Source organism: Gekko japonicus, unplaced genomic scaffold, assembly GCF_001447785.1.
Source record: "Gekko japonicus isolate JY-2015 unplaced genomic scaffold, Gekko_japonicus_V1.1 scaffold269, whole genome shotgun sequence".
In the NCBI taxonomy this organism is placed as follows: domain Eukaryota; kingdom Metazoa; phylum Chordata; class Lepidosauria; order Squamata; family Gekkonidae; genus Gekko; species Gekko japonicus.
In genome coordinates, this window is record NW_015168659.1 from 658,770 (window position 1) to 680,523 (window position 21,754).

Consider the following 21,754-nt stretch of genomic DNA (forward strand, 5'->3'; position numbering starts at 1 on the left):
GCTGAGCTCTTCTTTTCCTCCTTTTGGGTTAGAAGTTTAAGATCCCGAAGGGCAGGCTGGGAGTGACCAGGATAGGAGATTTATCGCCACAGGATATGAAGAAGATACCCACATTAGCACTTATCGAGCTAACTGCGCTTTGTGATGTCCTAGGCTTAGAGCTGAAGAGAAACAAGGCAGTAAAACGGAAGGCAACAGGTACCTTCTCCTTTTAGTTGGATTCTTGGCTTCAGGTGATTCCTGTCATTGATCAAACTAACAAGAAGGAAAATTGGTGGACTGTCAGATTTGAAAGTCTTCTTTAGGATGTTGTCTTCTTTAAAGTGGAGATGTGCCCATCCCAGCAGATCTAATGGCGATAAGCCTCACATGTACCTTTAAATGAATCTCCGGTGGTTTTTCTGCTTGTCACTCTTTATTCCCTTAAGAGGTTTTATAGGCTGCCCCTCTGGAGCCCTGTTGATGGTGGCTAACAAAGCAGGACTTAGAGAGGCCGATGCGGTTTTGCATTCATTGCCAGCCACAAACGTATGCAGCTGCCTTCCCTTGAGTCAGACCATGTATTTAGCAAGAGCAGTTTGGACTAATCTTCAGAGTCTCAGGGTTTTTCACATCATTAGTTCTTGGGGGAACTACTTTTTGGGAACCACGACCTGGGTAGCCCAGGCTAGCCCAATCTTGGACACTACGCAGAGTTGGACCTGGTTTAATGGGAGACATCCAAGGAATGCCAGGGTTGTGATGCAGAAGCAGGCAATGGCAAACCACCTTTTGCCTTGAAAACCCTATGGGGTCACTGTGACTTGACTGCGCTTTCTTCTTCTTACTTTTTGGAAGCACTGATAGACTGGTACACTGTAAGGTGTATGGTCAAGAATTCCAGGTGAGCACCATTTGGGAACCACCATACAGAGTCGTTGTCCCCCTTGTTGCAAGATAATAACTATGCCAATTCACTCTAATGATTTTGATGCTGCTCTGTTTTGTCATACTGCAGATCACTCATTTGAGTTTCATTTTGATTGAGTGACATAACATCTTATCCTCCATTGCAGAGAACAAGCTCTTTGGGGTACCGCTTGGCACTCTGCTAGAAAATGATCAAAAACTCCTCCCAAATACCAAAGTTCCATTGATTTTGCAAGCAGTAAGTTAATTAATTTCCATACTTCCTATTGTTGCTGTCCAAATGCTCCTTTACCTTGGATTTTGTTGCAGAGCCTTTTTTTTTGGGGGGGGGAGAGCAGATTTAATGACCTTCTTTGTATTTTGCTTCTTAGTTGCTGTCATGTTTGGAAAAGAGGGGGCTGGACACAGAAGGAATCCTGAGAGTCTCAGGATCACAGACCCGCATTAAGGTACAGTTTATTTTCCTCAAAATTAAAAGTGGAAGTTGCTGTAGATTTTCCGGGATGTGTGGCTGTGGTCTTGGCATTGTAGAACCTGACGTTTCGCCAGTAACTGTGACTGGCATCCTCAGAGGTATAAACACAGAAAGATGGAATACTCTCTGTGTCTAGGTGAGAAGAAAATGGTAGGCAGTAAATTTATATCTACTCCAGAAGGTGGGTAGGGCTGAGTCATTGTCTTGTAGGAGTTCCCCAGGCTATGGACATGCTAATGGAGAAGCTTTCCTGAGGAGGTTCTTTTGTTTCCTGAGGAGGTTTCCTGCTTCCTGAGGAGGTTGTTGAAATTCTAATCTTATCTGTAGTGCTATTGTCTGATGTAAAGCCTTTTGTGTTTTTCAGGACAGGAAGCCATGTTCTATTTATTTTTAAACTCTCTTCTTTCCTGTTGAAATTATCTTTATGTTTGTGAATTTCAATGGTTTCCCTGTGTAATCTGACATGGTAATTGAAAGTGTTGTCCAACCTTTCAGTGTCTTGGAACAAAATACTGTGTCCTGTTTGAGTTAGGCTATGTTCAGCCACTGCTCATTTTTCAGGTTGGCCAAGTCTGCAGTGTCTTTCATGTTCTTTTATTCTTGTCCGAATGCTACGCTGTGTGGTCCCGATGTAAACGTGTCCACAACTGCATGGTATGCAGTATACTTCTGCAGAAGTGAGGGGGTCTCTTCTGTCTTTTGCCGATCGTAGCATCTGTTGTATTTTTCTGGTGGGTCTGAATACTGTTTGTAGGTTGTGTTTTTTCATAAGTTTTCCCATCTGATCAGTGCCTTCGACAACATATTAAAAGTGGAAGGTTCAGTGTAGCTTCCAGTACTTAGGAGGAGTTGTTTTAAAAACATAGTGGCTCTAGCTAAACTGTAAGGGAGTGGCTGCAAGCAAAGAGGACCTCTCCTTTTGTGTGTGTGTGTGTGTGTCTTGACTCAAAGGGCAGAAGTTATATTTTTGCTTGTTTTCTTTTTGGGCAGTGCTTTATTTTTAAAAACCCTTACGCCAACTCTGCTATCTTCTCACGACTAGGAGGTCACTTCCCTTTCTCTCCCCCTCCCCTTTTTTTCTTTAGAGTCTGGAACAGAAGCTAGAAAGCAGCTTCTATTCTGGCTTCTTCCACTGGGATGAGGTCCATCAGAACGACGTGTCTGGCTTGCTGAAGAGGTTCATCCGGGAACTCCCGACTCCTCTGCTGACAGCAGAATACTTGCCTGCCTTCGCAGCTGTGCAGAGTGAGCGTTTGGCCACAGAGACTGGCCTCTTGCTATCTTGACCACTAGCCCCTTGTCTTACTTTTCTGGCTCATTTGCGGGTCATTGTGATGTGGTGGTTGGAAAGGGGAGACCCAGGTCAAAGTCCTTGCTTGACTGTGAAGGAGAAGTTAAGTGGTGGTGTGTGAATTATTTCTAAGTCTAAATATGAGTATTCTATAGGGAATAAAGCAAGAGAGATGTGGTTGATGCTCCCTCTAAAGTAGACATCTGTGCATGGTGCTGTCTGTGTGCATTTCACTGCTCGAATATCACAAACATTTGTACAATGGCAGCATCTCCATTTGAAAGGACCAGATAGTAGGTGATGTGAAAGGCTGTAGAGCCTGTAGAGTTGCTGCTAGTCTGAAGAGTTGTAGAGTTCTTGCTAGTCTGTAGTACTGACCTTGATGGACCAGTGGTCTGATTCAGTATAAGGCAGCTTCATGTATGTCAAATGAATGTTGAATGAACTAGTGGAAAGTTGGCCAACTGTGCATACAGAAGATTAATCTTATAGAGAAGAAGAGAAGAAGAGAGAAGAGATTGGATTTATACCCCGCCCTTCACTTAGAGTCTCAGAGTGGCTTACAAACTCCTTTCCCTTCCCCTCCCCACAACAGACACCCTGTGAGGTGGGTGGGGCTGAGAGAACTCTGACACAAACTGCTCTTTCAGGAACAGCTGTGCCAGAGCTTGTGACTGACCCAAGGTCACATCAGGAGGTGCAAGTGGAGGAGTGGGGAATCAAACCCGGTTCTCCCAGATTAGAGTCCGCACACTTAACCACTACACCAAACTGGCAAGTGAATGTGAGATGCAGCAACCTGCTTGCTTGCATGGTGCTGCCTTTGGTTGTTGTTGGGTAGGAAATCTTCCAGAGTGACCCAGACCAGCAAAGACCTCACCCTACCTGGACTGCCATTCTCACTTTCTGTAGCACACTCCAGGAAGATTATGTGAGAATTCTCAGCATGTCCTGCCTCATCCAGGCTAAGGGCGTCAGAACTGGGGGTACTGTAACATCCCCCTCCCCCCCAAAAAATCCCAGAACTGATATTGTTGCTGGGATGTAAAACTAACAGACATTTATATTTGTGGAGAGGGATTTGGACATGCAAAGTCCCATCAGAAATAGCTTGGTTGGTATAACTTCATCTCCTTTGTGTTGCCCAGGAAATTCAGTAATCTAAAATTAAATTTTCTTGCATTTCCTGTATTTTCCCTGGAGTTCCCTATTGTGGCTCCTGAAAGTTTAGCTGTCTGTAGGAACAAAAATCATGTTGATGTATAATTTGGATTAATCTCTCCACTACAGATATCCGAGACTTGAAACAGAGGTTGCAAGCTCTAAATCTGCTTATTCTGATTTTGCCAGAGCCCAACCGAAACACCTTGAAGGTAATAAGCTCCCACCTCCTACAGAATCCATTATCTTGGAAACATTATCATGTAACTATTTGGGTAGCCATGACTTGAGCAATTTCTATGTCTCTGAATTAGGAAGGAGGCCAAAACTCATTAGTAGAGCATGTCCATGCATGCATGCAGACATGTCTTCAGCCTTTCCAGACCTGGGAATCACCTTTAACCCCCAGGTGACATAGAAACATAGAGCTGCAGGGGACCTCAAGGGTCATCTAGTCCGACTCCTGCACCACACAGGAAATTCACAACTACCCCCGCAGTGACCCCCTGCTGTATGCCTAGAGGAAGACCAAACATCTCCAGGACCTCTGACCAGTTTGGCCTGGAGAAAAATTCCTTCCTGACTCCAAAGTGGTGGTTGGCATTACTTTGGGCATGTAATAAAGGGCCATGAGAACAAAGCACTGACTCATTCCTTCCTGTCCTCCCACACATGATCTGCCTACTGTCAGATGACCATCTAGCCTCTTCTTAATAACCTCCAAAGAAGGAGAGCTCACCACCTGGGAGGGGCTGTGGCTCAGTGGTACAGCATCTGCTTGGCATGCAGAAAACCCCAGGTTCAATCCCCGACATCTCCAGTTAAAAGATCTGACAGTATGTGATGTGAAAGACCTCTGGCTGAGACCCTGGAGAGCTGCTACCACTCTATGTAGACAATACTGGCTTTGAGGAACTTACAGTCTGATTCAGTATAAGGCAGTTTCATGTGTTCACCTCCTAAGGAAGCCTGTTCCACTGGGGAACCGCTCTGTCAGGAAGTTGTTTTGATTTCATTTCAGTCCTTTGGTTTTGGTCTGACCTTCTGGGGCAACAGAAAACAACTTCACTCCATCCTCTATATGATAACTCTTCAAGTACTTGAAGATGGCCATCATATCACCTCTCAGTCATCTTCTCTCCAGGCTAAACATACCCAGCTCTTTCAACTTTTCCTTGTAGAATTGATCTGCATACCCCTCACCATCTTTGTTTTCCTCCCCTAGACGGGCTCCAGGGGAACCAACATCCTTCTTAAATTGTGGTACCGCAAACTGAACACAGTACTCCAAATGAGGTCTAACCAGAGCAGAGTAAAATGATACCTTTGCTTTGCATGATTATGACACTATACCTCTGTTGATGCAGCCCAAAATCACATTTGCCTTTTTAGCTACTGTATCACACTGCTGACTCACGTTCAGTGTAAGATCTACTAAAATCCCTAGACTCTTTGTGTGTACTACTGCCAGGACAAGTCTCCCCAATCTTATAATTACACATTTGATTTTTCCTCCCTAAATGTGGAACTTTACATTTATCTCTGTTGAAATTCATTTTATTAGTTTTAGCCCAGTTTTCCAGCCTGTCAAAGTCATCTTGCATCTTGATTCTATCTTCTACTATATTTGTTACCCCTCTCAGTTTAATATCATCTGCAGATTAAATGAGCATCCCATCTATATCTTCATCCAAGTCACTTATAAAGATACTGAACAATGCAGGGACCAGGACAGACAGGTGGCGAAGAGGACTCTGTGCCCTCCGATGAGGACTCTGCTTCAGAAAAGGGGGCGGCAGCCCCTAAACGAGAATATCATTTGAGGATTAGAAAAGATAAAACAAAGTGAAGGCTGAAGAACTCTGATTGGTGTCTTGAAGCATTTGTTATAAATGATGCTCTTGGTGTGTTTTCTTTAAACACTTAAAAATGGTAAAAAAGATAAATAACTTAGCTTAATCGACTATGTTCAATGTACTATTAGCATTTAAGATTAATACTTATATAAGCTGATGTAATGATCTCCTATTCTTGGGGTTTTAGTTAGTAGTGGTTATCTTTACTTTCTCCCTAGATGTAGATGTTCCCCTCCCTGATTTTCATTGTAGTTTGTAGTCTTTAGAAAATGTAATAAAAAAATCCCCTCCGGGGGCTTAAAAATAAATAAATAAATTGACCTAATAGTAATAGGATCCAAACCATGTTTTACCAATGACAACAAGAATGCCATGTGGAACTTTATCAAAAGCCTTTCTAAAATTAAGTTAAACTATGCCCACAGCATTCCCCTTATCCAACAAGGTAGTAACTCTCTCAAAAAATGAGATAAGGTTAGTCTGACAGGACTTGTTCTTGAGAAACCTGGCTCTTACTAACCATAGTCATCCTCTCTAAATGCTCAAGGACTGGCTGTTTGATTACAGTATGGAACTTGCTGATTGTGAGCATATTTATTATTGTTGTTGTTGTTATTAATTTAATTTATATCCTGCCCTACCCCACAAGTGGGCTCAGGATGGCTTATAGCATAAAATCCATAAAACAATAAAAACACTAAAAACAATGAAACAGTAGATGGCACGATAAACAATAACAACAAACCCTATACCTCATATCAGGTGAATATAGGTACTCCGGAAAACTCCAGTGCCCAATAGTATTATCTAAAAACAGCAAGGCGCTGGGAAGGGGCCATAAACAGGGGAGGCCAGAAAATCATATGGAAAAGAAGGAGCCAGGTTTAGGACCGCACTATTGGAGCTGGAGAAGCTCTGCATTTCAAGTGCGCATTGAGCATATATGAATCAACTCGTGTGGGTTGAGCATGGCTGGGGTAGGCCTTGTTGGGAGACAAAAATGAAGGCAAAGGATAACATCCACACATGTCCAGACTATTATTTATTTTTATTTATTTAAAATATACCCTCCTTTCTCCCAGGCCTCCAGAACCAAAGGACGGTAAAAACAACACATTAGAACAAAACATTAAAAACACGTTTAAAACTTCTTATGTCCCAAGAAGCAGAGTATCCTCCCTTTGCCTAGATTGTAGGATGAATTGATGAGCTAGGCAGTGAAAAGAGAAGGAACCAAGGGAGAGCATTTACTGGGTAAGGAGGAGGAGGTGGTCTTTGAACCTTCCTGTGCTAAGAAGAATCCTCTTTACTACCAAGTGACCTGGTAGAGAGGGAGGAGGCATGGCACTGTTGCTGTCTCTACTTATGTGCAGCAGGTCTGTCCAAAAAAATGCAGAAATAAAGGCAGTTCCTATGGCAGCTTGCAGCCCAGCAAGTGGATATCTGTGATCCACTTGAGGATCACAGGGCATGACTTGAAGGCCCCTGGGCTGGGGTCTGCAAACCCAATGGGAGGTGCCACCACTTAGGTGGGGAATAAATGCTTGGTCTTGGATATCAGTTTTGAGCAGATGTACCCCAGGGAAAGAATCTAGATGGGATCCGAGAGGCAAGCTGTTAAATGAACTAGATTAGTGTTCCATAGTTCATGCAGGCCAGGACGCAGACTTGGAGTAAGCATGCTACATACAATTGCTACCTAGCAGGTATGTTTATAATTCATTAGGGCAGGTGGATGTTGTCTCTTTGCAGCACTATCATCAGAGCCAAGTTTAAGAGGCCTACTCTTAACTATTCTTGTATGTATAATATTATGTTGATTGTATCAGAAAATAATAAAAATTATTTGTTTATAAGCTGGTCCAGCTTTGAGCTCATTATTGATACCGTTTAGATAGATTAAAATGGCTGTTGGTCATCCCTTGCCATACTGCCATGGCTGTAGACTAAAAGGCTGCCTTTGCAAATAGGGGTGGTCAGGTTTACAAATTTCCCATGGGGGGGTCTATGTTAAGGAGTGTTCTAGTGCCCTCACACTAGAACATTCTTAATGTGCCATGTGTTCTGCAGTCTTAAAACAGCAGGTACTGCCGTACAGAAGACATGAATCTCATGCTGATGCAAGTATTCATATGTGGGGGGGAGAGATGCTGTCATACTTTTTTAAAGCTGAAGCTGACTAGTTGCTGCTTGCTATTAATTTGAGATTTAAAAAATAAGGCCAAGGCCGATGGTGCAAAATAAAGTAAAAATATATCTTATTACTCAGTTAAAATTCCATATGTGTTTCACCAACAGGCTTCTTCAGGGGAATCTGTAATGTGTTTGCATAAATAAGGTTCTTTAGTTAAAATTATATAAATAAATGAAGCATTGTCTTAAAAGTCAAATTACAGGTTGTACAATAGAATATCAACCTCATACAAAGCCACTAGAGTGTATTCTGTCCTTGATGTTGCATGATGGAAAACAGAGAGGAGAGGAGGAAAAACTCCCTGTAGGTAAGAGAGATAAAACTTGCTATTAAATTTGACCATGAACATCTTTCTCGCCCACTTCCAGGCTCTATTGGAGTTCCTGAGACTGGTGGTTTCCAAAGAGAAAAAGAACAAGATGTCTCTTTGGAATGTTTCCACAGTTATCGCTCCGAACCTCTTCATGCACAAGGGCCTGCCGAACAAGATCCCAGAGGGGAAGGAGAAACAGCTGGCGGAAGGGGCGGCAGATATTGTGCGGATGATGATCCACTATCAGGATTTGCTCTGGACTGTAAGTTAGGCCCAATGAGTCTGAAATTAGAGCATCTGAGTTTCTTGCATCTGTAAACAGAAGATGACTTGTTTGTCAAAATTAGGGATGTGCATTTGGTTCATCTGAACCGAATGCACCCTCAAAAATGGCCTCCTTTCGGGCTACTGGAGGCCGATTCAGATTGTCTAATCTGAATTGGATTGCCGCCGAATTTCGGTAGCAATTCGGCCCCATTATATCCTATGGGCCATTGAAGTCAATGGCAAAAACATAGGGTATATTATGGGGGCTGGAGGGGAGGGAGTTTGAGGGAGAGGCTCCAAACTCGCAGGGTAGCTGCTGGAGCCTCTCCCCAAGATACCGACCAAGTTTGAAGAACATTGGAGCAGGGGATCCAATTCTACGGGCCCCCAAACAGGTTGCCCCTATCCCCTCCATTGTTCTCTATGGTAGGAAAAAGTAACTTCCCCCCCCACCATAGAGAACAATGGAGGGGATAGGGGCAACCTGTTTGGGGGCCCGTAAAATTTGACCCCCTGGTACCAATGCTCTTGAAACTTGGTTGGTATCTTGGGGAGAGGCTCCAGCAGCTACCCTGCGAGTTTGGAGTCTCTCCCTCAAGCCCCCTCCCCTCCAGCCCCCAGAATATACCCTATGTTTTCGCCATTGACTTCAATGGCCCATAGGATATAATGGGGCTGAAATTGACATTCGGCTGGTGACTCCCAAATCACTACTGACGAAACTGACATGTGGGTATCTTACTGCCAGCTGAAATTGATTCAGCCCGTTTCAGCCGAATCCGAATGGGCCGAATTTTTTGTTTTTTTGCACACCCCTAGTCAAAATGGGACTTTCATTTTTAAAGTGGCAACCCTTACACTTTTACTGTCTCCATTAACAGTATCCACAAAAAAGCAAAATGTGAAAATGCTGAAAATCTGTAAAGAGAGGATGGAAGTCACTGGTGCATTGCAGGTGTTCAGTGGGTAACGGTGGTTAGCAGGAGTCTGAAAATAAAGAAGCACAAAGCCCCTACAGGAGTTTTGATTCCTGGTCCAAGCTTGGGACCAGTGGGCCCTAGTACCAGTGAAACTGAGGTTTGGACTCAAAGAACAAGGATTTTGATGAAATGACTTGGAAGGAGAAGAGGGGAAGGGATCAGGAGGGCAGAAAGAAGCCCAATATTTGGAGGAGCATTGCAGGGGAGGCTAGAGACAATAGAGAGAGCCTTAAAATTAAAGATTGAGGAGGTGGAGCATAACAAAAGTAGCAGTCCCACAGGGGTGTGTTGCTCTGGGTAAAGTTGGGTTGAAACAGATCTAGGCTTAGCAGGGACAAAATCACTGGCCTGCCAATCGTACTCTCCCTCCTTGTTCAGAATCAGGCTGCTACTTTTACACCTTGGTGTGGATACCTTCTGTTTCCCTCCCCATCCTCGTTGGGTACATTGAGAAGTTTCACAGCACAATTCTCTTTAAAGGTGGTGAGAGTGTTGCAGCATATGTAAACCTGTATCCCATCTCAGCTCTCATAATTTGCCATTCTTTTTAGGTAGCGTCTTTCTTGGTTGCTCAAGTGCGAAAGCTGAATGAGAGTAGCAGCAGAAAGTACCAGTTCTACGACAGGAGGATCAAAAACCTGTTGAGGAAGATTCACACGGACAAGGAGAAGGCAGAAAAGAACCATGCCGAAGTGAGTGAGAGCCTGTGTTGCCCACTGTTTGTCACCACCATTGCTTTCCTGCTATTAAAGGGTGGGGACGAGGTTCCTGGTAGTCACGTGCTAAACCTGCACGTGGCCAAGGTTTCACATATGAATGTTGGTGACTTAAGGCAAAAGTACAACTGGTAGTTTTTTAAAAAATTGTTGTGAGGCCCTCCTCTGGATCAGGCATGCAGCATTAGTGGCCCCTGGTGCTCTTGTTCCCCATGAAGAAGAGAAAAAGAAGAGTTGGTTTTTATACCTGCTTTTTTCTACCTAAAGGAGTCTCAAAGTGGCTTACAATCTCCTTCCCTTCCTCTCCCCACAACAGGCACCCTGTGAGGTAGGTGGGGCTGAGAGAGTTCTGAGAGAACTGTGACTGGCCCAAGGTCACCCAGCAGGCTTCATGTGGAGGAGTGGGGAATCAAACCCGGTTCCCCAGATTAGAGTCCACTGCTTTTAACCACTACGCCATGCTGGCTAATTGGCCATTTCTACACTTTAAACGGCATGGTGGGGCAAAGCTCCTGGGGCTGCCATACATCCAGTCGAGATCAGGGCCTTGCAACAATTTTTAAAAAACTACAAATGCTTCTAATATGCTTGTTTTTTGGCCCTACCTGGTCAGTTGGACGTGAACTGGGGTCTGAGGATTTCTCCTGTGTCCACCATGTACCTCCTGATGAGTCTCATCCTCTTGGGAAAACACCATCATGATTCAGTGGGGTTAAATCTGTGTGCCGTCTCACACTTGAAAATACAGGCATGAACTAACCTTATTGGCTTCCTGATTTTTGCAAGCCTGTGAGGTAGATTTCCTAACCGTTCTAGTGATGTGTGTCTAAGATGCGGAGCGTCTGAGATGACCTCCAGGGGCTCCAAGCTGGACATTCCCATTGGAAATCTTTGCTTGGTCAGGAATTCACTGGCCGGCCTTAGGCAAATTTCTGTTTCTGCCACTCAACTTTACAAAGAGTATGTATTTTACAGGAGTGCCGTAAAGAGTTCTGAGATAATGTGAAGCACTTTGAGTTCTTAGTATGTATTTACTGTCACAGATTTACACGTTCTTTTGTGTAAGTGATGGATCCTGAAATTTCAGGGTAACTAAATTGTTGCCTGTGCCATGAAGCAATCATGACACTTTTACAGCATCTATCTGGGTTTTATTGCTACTGTATGTTCTAGAAGAAACCCATGTTGTGAGTTCTGTTGTAATGAGAGCACTTTACTTTGATCTCCACACTCTGGCTTGGATCCCACTGAGCACTTCCACAGACAGAAGGATTTCTGTCAGCCGTTTTCTCTCACACGCACCCCCTCCTGCTGCTCCTGAAGAACAGGGGGACTGCAGCTGCAGTGGGAGGCGAGAAACTTGCACTCTGCTAAGAGAAATCCTTCCATCAGCCAAAATGCTGTGGTGGAGTCCAGCCCTCTGTTTGGATTCATTACGCCACTGTCCTGTTAAGTCTCAGAGTTCAAATGCAAATCAAAATATTTTATTTGATAACATTTGTATACTGCCTTTCTGCCATTGCATACAAGGCAAGTTTACAGTTTAAAATCACACTTGCAATATGGACCTCTGTGTAACAGGCAAGCACAGCTTTTGGCTGTGTGAGTCAGATCCTCCTCAAATTCTCCTATCCCCGTATTTTTCAGAGTTGGGATTGGACCAAGCATGAAATGGCCAATCTGTTCTTTGTGCTTTCCTCTGTTAGTGAAGTAGACCTAACTGGAAATGTCCATGCATACGCTGGTACTGAGATGAAGGGCAGTGAGGCCCATCTTTTTGTTTTCCCAAATCCAGTCCTTTCCTGAGTTTCTTTCACTGGGATGTTTTACATTCCCAGGCCCCTAGTTCTTTGCACAGGGTGAGCTGGACCAACTAGCTGCCTTCTCTCTACTTTCTGAAGTGCCTGAAATATGTCTATATACTTCCCCCTTTAAAACCAGGCAAGTTTTGCTTGCAACAAAGGAATTTTCTCATATGTAGACACCAGAGGGCGCCCCTGCATATCTTTCTTTAGTCTAGTCCTAGTCAAAGCACATGTCCAGCTTTATGACGAAAGGGATCATTTGATATTAATCGTGACTTTGCATCCGTCATGTGGAATCTGAGGGAACATGCATACACATAGTGGATACTCAGGGATGAGAATCTTTCAGCATGAATGCCCCGTTTCCCCCGTATGGTATTATATCTGTGCGTGCTCCTCACTTCCTTACCAGTGTGTGTTTCTTCCCCCCTCCCCCATGCCACCTCCTTAATTTTTCAGCCGTCCAAGACAGTGAAAGTCCAAGCTTCCCTGTTCCTGAAGGACTCTCTGGAGGTTCACTTAAACAATGGGACCAAAGCTGCTGATGTTCTGAGGCAGTTCCAGAAGCACCTCTGTCAGAATGGCTGGAATATTGTCAACACGGTCAATCTCATCAAATGGTAAAAGTCACTAAGCTTTAAGTCAACACAGCTTGGCTTTACGTGCTGATTTCCTGCGTCTGCAGTGTGAAGAGAGCTGCGTTGACTGAAAACTAGGAACTGGTGTTGGGAGGTGAAACTAGGGGTTGCTTGCAAAAGAAATGGTCAGCATCCTCACCAAACAGCAGTTCCCAGGATACTCTCAGAGGAGCCATAGCAATTAAACACTTATGATATGGGATTGTACTGTACATATGCCTTTTAGGGGTCCTGAACAAGAGCATGATTTATTTATTTGAATCACTTTTCTACCTTTCCATAAAATTATGCCTTTATTGACTATTTCGGAATACTGCATTTATGAACATTGTCAGTGGCAGCAAACAGAAAGCCCAGATTTTCTGGCTCTTGAATCTCTTTTCCAAAATAACCCCCCAGCTGTTTAATTTTAACTTAATTCAGACTGAAGGGGTTTTTTAATCGTCTTGTGTTACTTGGGAGTTGTTACATAGGGAATTCCTATACCACGTCTCAGACACTTGTTCAAGGCAGCTTACAAAGTAAAAACAATACAATCAAATAATAAAAAAACAGAAACATAAAAAATTGCTGATAATGCAGCTGAATTATTCAGCTGCGTATAATGATATTGATAAAACAGTCTGCAGAGTAGAAGCAAGCCATAAAAACAGTTTTAAAAGATGGAACCCCTCGTATGGGTAAAAAGAAAGTTTTAGCCTAAAAGGTGATGGGCAAACATCGGGGTGGGGGGGCATTCCAAAGCCAAGATACTGAAAATGCCCTGTCTCTTGTCCCCGTCCACCCCCTCTCAGCAGAAAGTGGTACAGACAATGGGCTTGGGAAAGAGGATTTTAACTATCAGGTTGGATAGCAATAAGCAGTATGTGTGGAGGGAGGAGGAGGTAAGAGTTTAACCATATGGGGATTAAATGATCTGTGAGTGGACCTGTGGTGCATTATTTGGACCAGAGTTGGAGGAGGAGGGGGTATATTTCCTAACCTAAAGCCTCTCCTGCTTGAGCTGCTATTTGCTCAGTTTTGGGAAGCATACAAGGACTATAAAGCAACCTGCATGATCAACCCACTCTGACCTGGGTAGCCCAAGCTTGCCCCATCTTATCAGATGTGGAAGATATGCATGGTCAGCCCTGGTTAGGTTTTGGATGGGAGACCACCAAGGAATATCAGGGTCATAGCACAGAAGCAGGCAATGTCTCTTTCCTTGAAAACCCTTTTTGATGGCAAAAAAAAGTTTAACTCAATAGGGCCAACAGCTATGGGAAGAGGACACTTGGATTTGGGAAAAACTTACAGGGGAGGAGTTAAGCTCTCTCCCAGCACTGCAGGCTCATTCTGAATAAGGGCCTTTTACACCTGTTATTTATCAAGAAAAACCATGCTGGGACCATCGATTCATGGCTCTTCCAGCATCTCACCTAACTAAGTGCTATTTCTCTTGTGTTTCAAGGACCGTGGAAGGAAGTTGGGTTTAGAGATGCATAGTTTTTATTCATAAATTACAAAAATGCTTTTGACTGTTGTGGATCGTGAGAAGCTAAGGCTGGTTCTAAAAGAAATGGGTGTGCCGCAAAATCCTGATGTTTTTGATGCACAGCGTATACTCTGGTCAGGAGGTGACTGTTAGGACGGAATGTGGAGAAACAGAAGGGTTTCCCCTTGGCAAAGGTGTCAGACAGGGATGTATTTTATCTCTCTGTTCAGCCTATATGCAGAACATATCAAAAGGAAAGATGGATTAGTTTAGATGAAGGTGGAGAGAAAATTGATGGAAGAAACATTAACAGTTTGAGATATGCTGATGACACCACGTTACTGGCAGAAAATAATGAAAACTGATGCAGGTTAAAGGAGAAGATGCCAAAGCAGGATTACAGCTGAACATCAAGACAAAAGTAATGACTGCTGGGAAATTACACAACTGTAAGGCTGACGAAGAAATTGAAGTTGTTCAAGATTTTCCATTCTGTGGTCCCAATCGTCAATCAAAAGGGAGATGGCAACCAAGAAGTCCAAAGGAGACTGAGACTGGGAAGGGAAGCCATGAAGGAGCTGGAAAGGATTATTAAGTGCAAGGACGTGTCACTGGCAACCAAGATCAAGATAATTCGTACCGTAATATTCCCCATTACTATGTAGGGGTGTGAAAGATGGACACTGAAAAAAGCTGACAGGAAGAAAGCCGATTCGTCTCGAATGTGGTGTTTTATGGATACTGTGGAAGACAAATAAGTGGGTTCCAGACCAGATCAAGCCTGAACTCTCCCTAGAAGCTAAAATGGCTAAACTGGGGCTCTCATGCTTGGGCCACATGATGAAAAGGCAAGAGTCACTGGAAAAGACCATAATGCTAGGAAAAGTTGGAGGCAGCAGGAAAAGAGGAAGACCCAACATGAGATGGGCTGACTTGATCAAGGAAGCCACAAAGGCCCTCAGTCTGCAAGATCTGAGCAAGGCTGTTAACGATAGAACATTTTGGAGGTCATTAATTCATAGGGTTGTCATAAGTCGGAAGCAGCTTGACAGGAGTTAACACACACAGAGCTTGTGTCTGACATTCTTCGGGATTTTTTCTACCGCTGACACAACTCGTCAGGCTTCATGACATTTAAGGCTTTGCAGGAGAGTCCTGAAAATGTTGGTTTGCATTTTAATCTCTTGATCTGACTTGTGATAAAACCTACAAAACTGCCTTCAAAACGAACACACACGCTGATGTATTTGGTGAGATGTTCGGGTATTCCTTATCTGTAATAACCAGAAGACTGTCCTGTTCTTGAGGGCAGAGTGAGGCTGGAATGAACGTGTTGACACCAGTGCCTTGGATTGTTTTTTCCTGTAAAAACTCTGTTAAAGAGTGCAAAACTATGAAGACCTGTGCATGAAAAGCCATCTTCTGATTTATAGGCTTCTCCCAGGTTATTTATAATCACCTGATAGTTATAGTTTTCACAATGACAAATTGGTTTGATACATAAAATGCAGTAACATTAAAATATCTATATCCTGTTTTTTCTTTCAAGAGTAGCCAAAACTCCATCACCCTGTTTCCCAAAGTAGCCGTTGCAGTGCCCTCTGCAGCACCTATTGTCAGTTGTTCACTTTCCATCAGTTGTCTCATCCCCCTTTAACATTTTTCATATTTTATCTTGCCGTTCCTCTGAGGCACTCTGGACAGTATGTGTGATTCTCCCCATCTCCATCTTATCCTGACAACAGCCTTGTGACGCAGGTTTTGACAAGAGAGAATGGTCGGTGTGAGATCTCTTGATGAGCTTCTTGGCAGACCGGGGACTTGAACCTGGGTCTTCCAGGGCCTAGTTTGACACTTTAGCCACTATGCCACATCTAAGTTTGTAGACATTGTTATAAGAGTAATGAGTCGTCTGCTGCTGCAGCTAAAGCAGTTCAGCCAATGAGATATTACATGCCTGGAAGCTGGATGTAAGCGTCTCTGTGCTCCTGGGAGAAACAGCAGAATGTAAGTGGAGTAAATAAAGAGCAATTAATTAAGTTGTAGTCAGACTTCATCATTGTGACCGGAATACTGACTGGTTCAGAAAGAGAGATTCTATTTCTACATCCATTTGTTCACCTGTACACAAGGGGTGGTGGTTTCTTTCTTCAGTAGATAAATATAAATCTGCCTAGTGGAAGGTTAAAAAGGAGAGACTATTGGGAATGTCGCAGTGGATTTGCAAGCATTAGCGCTAATACTCTATTAACAGCTCCCATCTCTACTTTAGGCCTGCAGTTTTCATTGGCACAGTTGAGCATCACCTGAATTAGATTCTTGCTGAGCTGCGCTGCTGCTTGATATTGATTCTTTGCTGTGCTTTTATTTTCCTCTTGACAAATTAGCCCTTTGCCGGAGCTTGAGGGAACAGTGGCATATCTTACAGCACATGCCCAGACAGTTTAGTAATCATTCCCTCTCCCCAGGGAATCCTGGGAATTGTTGTTTTGTAAAAGGGGTGGTGGTGGCTCTGAGCCCACCCCAACATGGGAAGGGGGGAGAAGTAGGTACTCTTTACTCCAGGCTGGACTTACACACCCATTACCATGGTATGGTCTATATACGGCATTTCAAAAATGAAAGAGAAGTTTCTTTCAACACTTCCAGAGAGAAGTATGGGTTGGGACGGGGTCAGGTGTGTATACGCATGTTACAAGTTAGTTCATGACTCAGCTAAATGGTGCTTACATCTTGGAGAGCGGGATTGGGGGGGCTCTCTAGAAGAGAATTTTCATCATCATTTCCTTACTAAAGTAAAAATCCTAGGACACTCTGGGTATGCCACAATTGTTAAACTGGCATACAGCAAACGTATGTTTGTAGTATAGATGGTTCTCTGATCTGTATAGCAGAAAGGACTGTGGGTTTAGCCCACATTCCTGTGCATGATGGTTGTATGAAAGCCTCTCATAAGGATGCTCACCAGGACCACCACTGACATGTACCCAGCTTACAAATAAGTCTGTCTAACAGACCAGCCCATCTGTAAATTCAGGTTAATATCGATAACACTGGAATATCTTGGCCATGGTGTTGATTATAACAGTGTTCTTCTTTTTTGCAGCAATGGGTCAGTAGAGTCGATGAACTTGCTCCTGTATGAAGTTGGTGGCAATATAAGTACGTGATTTCAAACTCTGGTATTTTAATTGGGGAGAGTTATTCTAGTGAGCTACCTGAGCAGTTGGCTGGTTAAAGGCAAGAGCTGCTCCTGTTGGAATGGATCTGATGAGCACCACAGGAACGCCCAACCTTGGATTCGGGACCATGAAGATTGCAGTGGACATAAAGGGCCTCCCACCTGCTGTGGCTTCCCTCTCCCCTGAAATCTGTGTGCATCACCACAGGAAAGGGGAAGAATTTAATTAAAGGTGGAGGAGGGAGGGGGGCTTAGATTTTGTGGCATTTGGCACTTCTTAAAAAATTTGTTTGGATGAGGCCTGGACAGCAGGAGCTTCTCAATAACGTGTTTAATTTTATGAAATGTTTTTAAATGGTGCAGGAATTGAGGGTGGTTGGGTGGGTATTCTGCTACTCATCACTATCCCCCCCCCAAGAAGACAAATTTGTGAACAAGAGCCTAAATTTTAACAATTTGATTGTTTCTCGGTATGACTGTATATCTAGGGATTACTGTTTCCCCCCACAAAAGTATCCAGTATATGGCATACTTGAAGGTCAAAACAGCGTCATATCGCAGATCTCAGTCAATGAGTAAAATGTAAGTTGTGCATGGATGCAGCCGGGATTCAAATCAAGGCCATGTGGGAAGAAAGGAGGGGAATTTTACTTGGTTGTGTTAATTGAAACCAGACTTCACACAGCGTTTGCATAAAGGAGAAATACAGGTTTTAAGATGGCATGCCTTTCCCCTTTAAAACTGCTACTATCCATGCATGAAGTCTGGTTTCAATTAGCAAAAGTGAGTAGGCTTTGAAGGGTTAAAAGTAATTAGGGACACTTGCTGAGTGATAAGGCATTAGCTTTGCCTGCAGAAGGCCTCAGGTTCCATCTCCAGTTCAAAAAGATCAGGTAATAGGTGGTATAAAAAAATTCTGCTTGAGACCCTGGAGAGCTTCTGCCTATGAGAACAAGACAGTGCAGACCTCGATAGACCAGTGCTGTATGGAAGCTTTATGTGGTTGGGTATTCAGATGTCTTCTTCCCTTACCTGTGTAGTCCTGGTTTTGAATTGTGGCTGCATTTGCAGTTTACTTTTTACAGACTAACAGAGATCTGTGAACTTCATTGTAACTGTTTTTGGCTCTGAGAAGACATGCTTCTCAGGATGTAGTCCTCACACCTGTTCCCAGCTGTTCACAAATCCTTCCAGAACCTGATCTGGCTTCATCAGGAGTATGTATCTCACTGTCCTCCAACAGCTGCCCTAGCTGATACAGGGCAAAGTGTGAAGAGTCTGGAGGACTGTGACTAAAATCGTTCACATTAGTCCTCTTTTTGTCCCCTTCACCTACTCACCACAGTAATGTATTTCTGTTTAGCCTTTACACTCTTGGAAGGTGGAAAAAATTGAAAGCAATTTAGACATTGTTAGGTACAGGATGGTTTGCTCAGCTTCCAGAATAATTCTTCAAAGTATGTTTTCCTTCAACAGGTGAGCATTGCTTGGACCCAGACACATACCTCTTAGATCTGTACCACGTGAATCCCCATGCAGAATGGATTATAAGGCAAAACCCATCCTTTCCACGAACACTCTAGGAACACATCAGGAGAAAGGAATCCAGATACACCCTCTGTTGAACCCAGTGTTTAAGAAAAACATCAGTCATAGTGTGTGCTTAAGTTAAGAGGTATTTTACATGGGCCGACTGACTGTGTGGAACAAGAAGCGATTAATTTAAACTTCCATATCAGCTTGTAGGCAGTGCTGGAGAACTTTAGGTTAACAGACTATACGTGGCATTTGTAACCGTAAAAATTGATTTCCAAGAAGACGCAGTAGAGGTGAGTTAAGGAGAGACACATCCTTGAAGAAACCGATGGGGATCATCTAACTTTGAGATTTGATTCATTTACTGGAGAGACTTCATATTGGATGAAGAGGATTCTGGGCTCATAGTCAGTCAACAACTGTTAGTATGTTTATCATGAAGTTGCCTGCTTCCTGAAGGAACAAGACCTGTATGATGTATGCAGTTTTGTTTCTGTGGGGCATAGAAGACAGAAACTACTCAGAGCACATTTTGTTTTGTTTCTGCGGGGCATAGAAGACAGAAACTACTCAGAGCAAGGAAACAGTTCTGGGAATTTTGCCTTCAGAATGCCGCTGTCCACATCAGTGGTGCTGAAATGTTAAACACAGCGCTAGTTGTGAAATGCCATCTTCTATGATAGATTCTAATATTACTGTTCAATAGATCTGTAGTTTTGCTATGACATTTTTTAAAAATTGTAGATCACTTTTCTAATTGGTCACACTAAACCACCTCAGTATTATTGCTCTTTTAATGTCTCCAAATTGGATGTTATATCCAGTCTGGCTTCCTAGGTGAATATTTAATCTTTATTATTTACTACTTGTAATAAATTTTTAAAACAAACTCCAAGTAGAGGCTTTTTTCTTCTTCATGCCCTTAAGTTTTTTAATGCATAAAAGATAATTTGTAAACACCTGAGCCATATGATGATCTTATTCTTCATATCTTTCATGTTGCTTTGGTATTGAATTTTTTTAAAATGCTGTTTTTGTCAGTATATTTATCAAAAACCTGTTTGCATAGGTGGCTCCAGTATGATGTGAATGTTGCTGTATTTGGAGATTAATGTCATCCTTTCCCCCATTTCCTTACCTTTTATGTCTTTTTTTAAAAAATAGCCAAAATAACCATCTAAATGTGTAGAGGGTTTGTCAGAAGTGGCAATTCTAGGTTCTCTGTATTTAAGCATTCAATGTGTGAAATTTTAAGTGAGTCGATTTTGCTTTCGAAAGGTCAATATGTGACACATTCTCAAGACTTCTTGTTATGTCATCTACTTAAAAACTGGTGTGTTCATGAGAACTGCACCCTCTTCGAAATAGAGTATTAGCTATGGTTTGCTGCTAATATTGGCAGAAGAACAAAATCAGAATATGCCACTTAAAATATATATATGCATACCCACACTGCTGGAAGCATGTTCTTTTTGGTGATTTAGCAGAGCCCAGTTAACAAAAGTTTCCAAGCTCGTGGGCAGGACAACTAAGCATTAACACAACTATTCTGATCCATTCCTTAGGCTTCGAGAGAGATTTTTTGTAATTTGTAGAAGAATAGTTAAACAGTAAAAAAAGTACAGGCATCTACAATATAGAGAAATTGAAGAGAGGACAACTTGGGAAAAAGGGATTGTAATTTGGGATTAATGTTCTTTCTCACTATCCAGATGAAAACCTAAGGGGCATGTATTAGAATAGAAGCCCAAATGCCCCTTTTCCCTTAAAAAAGGAGCTTTGGAAATGTGTGATGGAAAGCTGAGAAGCAGAGCATAATTTAAAACTCCACAGTGTGTGGGGAGGATTGAATGCGGATGAGTTTGGAGAAGGAAGATGGTAGACAGGCAAAGATATGGGGAGGCAGTAAACCATTTTGCTGCCTCCCTGATTCTCTGCTCTCAGTCATACCCTAAAATGGATAGAAATAGGGATCCTGGAACCTATTAGAACATGACAGAGATGGCATGTAGGCTAGATGGCATACACTAATGACCTGCAGGACTCTTGTATCCATCTGTTCTAAGGTGTGATTTCTGAACATACACCTGTATGTCAAAATCTTAACAGTTGCCCATGAAATCCTGTCAACATTATGTAGGTACAGCTCATTCTAGTATACCATACAAAAGTAATTCATGCCAGTGCATTCAGTACAAAGTAATCTGCATTGAAGTTGCAACTTTGTGTGGAGCATGAAGATCAGCATAGTAGAGGAAATATTTTTGCCCAGCATGAAAGTGTGTGCAGTATGCCCTGACCAGATAGTGATTACTAAAATCTAATAATTTAGTACTCATAATAAGCCCAAGATACAGAGCAAAGCTGTGTGGCAGATCACTGCTTCATGAGGTATGAAGACTGCCTTGTCCTGGCAGCAATCTTTTTTAAAGGTTTGTAATCATGGTCAGTCTGAATAAAACAATGGAAATGAAAGAAAATGACTTCACTGAACTGTTTGGATGCTAGCAAGCCAACAGTGAATGAGCATTGTGGAAATTGGGGGATGAATAAAGGGACTAGAGCTATAGCACGTGACATGAAGGACTGTCCATAATATTGATATTCTTTGAATGTGTTTCTCTGTATAAGAGAAATTTTGTCAAGAAGTTAAGTCAGTGAGGCACAAAATGTAAAGCTAGATCACTTATGCTTTTTAAAAAACAGTTTATGTTAACTTTTTAATGCAGTATTTAAAACAGCATAACAATAAAGAACTAGACATATTTCCAAAATGTCTTCTTTCCTGTCTTGTATCACTCCATTTTGTCAGTTGCTGGATTTCTTTGGCAATGAAAGTTTCCATTGTATTAAACCTGATAAAACAAACAGTGGTTTTGAACTTGATCCAAAGAGTAGTCCTAGGCTGGTTGAATCAGCAAGGAGGTCAGCAAAGGAAGCATAAGGCTTTGCTGGGTC

General features: G+C 42.7%; 1 protein-coding gene across 1 annotated transcript in view; it reads left to right on the forward strand.

Moving 5' to 3' along the window:
* Positions 1-19,279, forward strand: part of ARHGAP40 (Rho GTPase activating protein 40) — a 56,572-nt gene extending 37,293 nt beyond the window's left edge. Inside the window, exons 6-15 of the mRNA XM_015415245.1 lie at positions 33-198; positions 1,056-1,147; positions 1,281-1,358; positions 2,470-2,629; positions 3,966-4,048; positions 8,255-8,461; positions 9,998-10,138; positions 12,427-12,587; positions 17,186-17,241; positions 18,737-19,279. Coding sequence (XP_015270731.1) covers positions 33-198; positions 1,056-1,147; positions 1,281-1,358; positions 2,470-2,629; positions 3,966-4,048; positions 8,255-8,461; positions 9,998-10,138; positions 12,427-12,587; positions 17,186-17,241; positions 18,737-18,843 — 1,251 coding nt within the window. The 3' untranslated portion in view covers positions 18,844-19,279. The remainder of the gene's footprint in view (positions 1-32; positions 199-1,055; positions 1,148-1,280; positions 1,359-2,469; positions 2,630-3,965; positions 4,049-8,254; positions 8,462-9,997; positions 10,139-12,426; positions 12,588-17,185; positions 17,242-18,736) is intronic.
* The last annotated feature ends 2,475 nt before the right edge of the window (positions 19,280-21,754 follow it).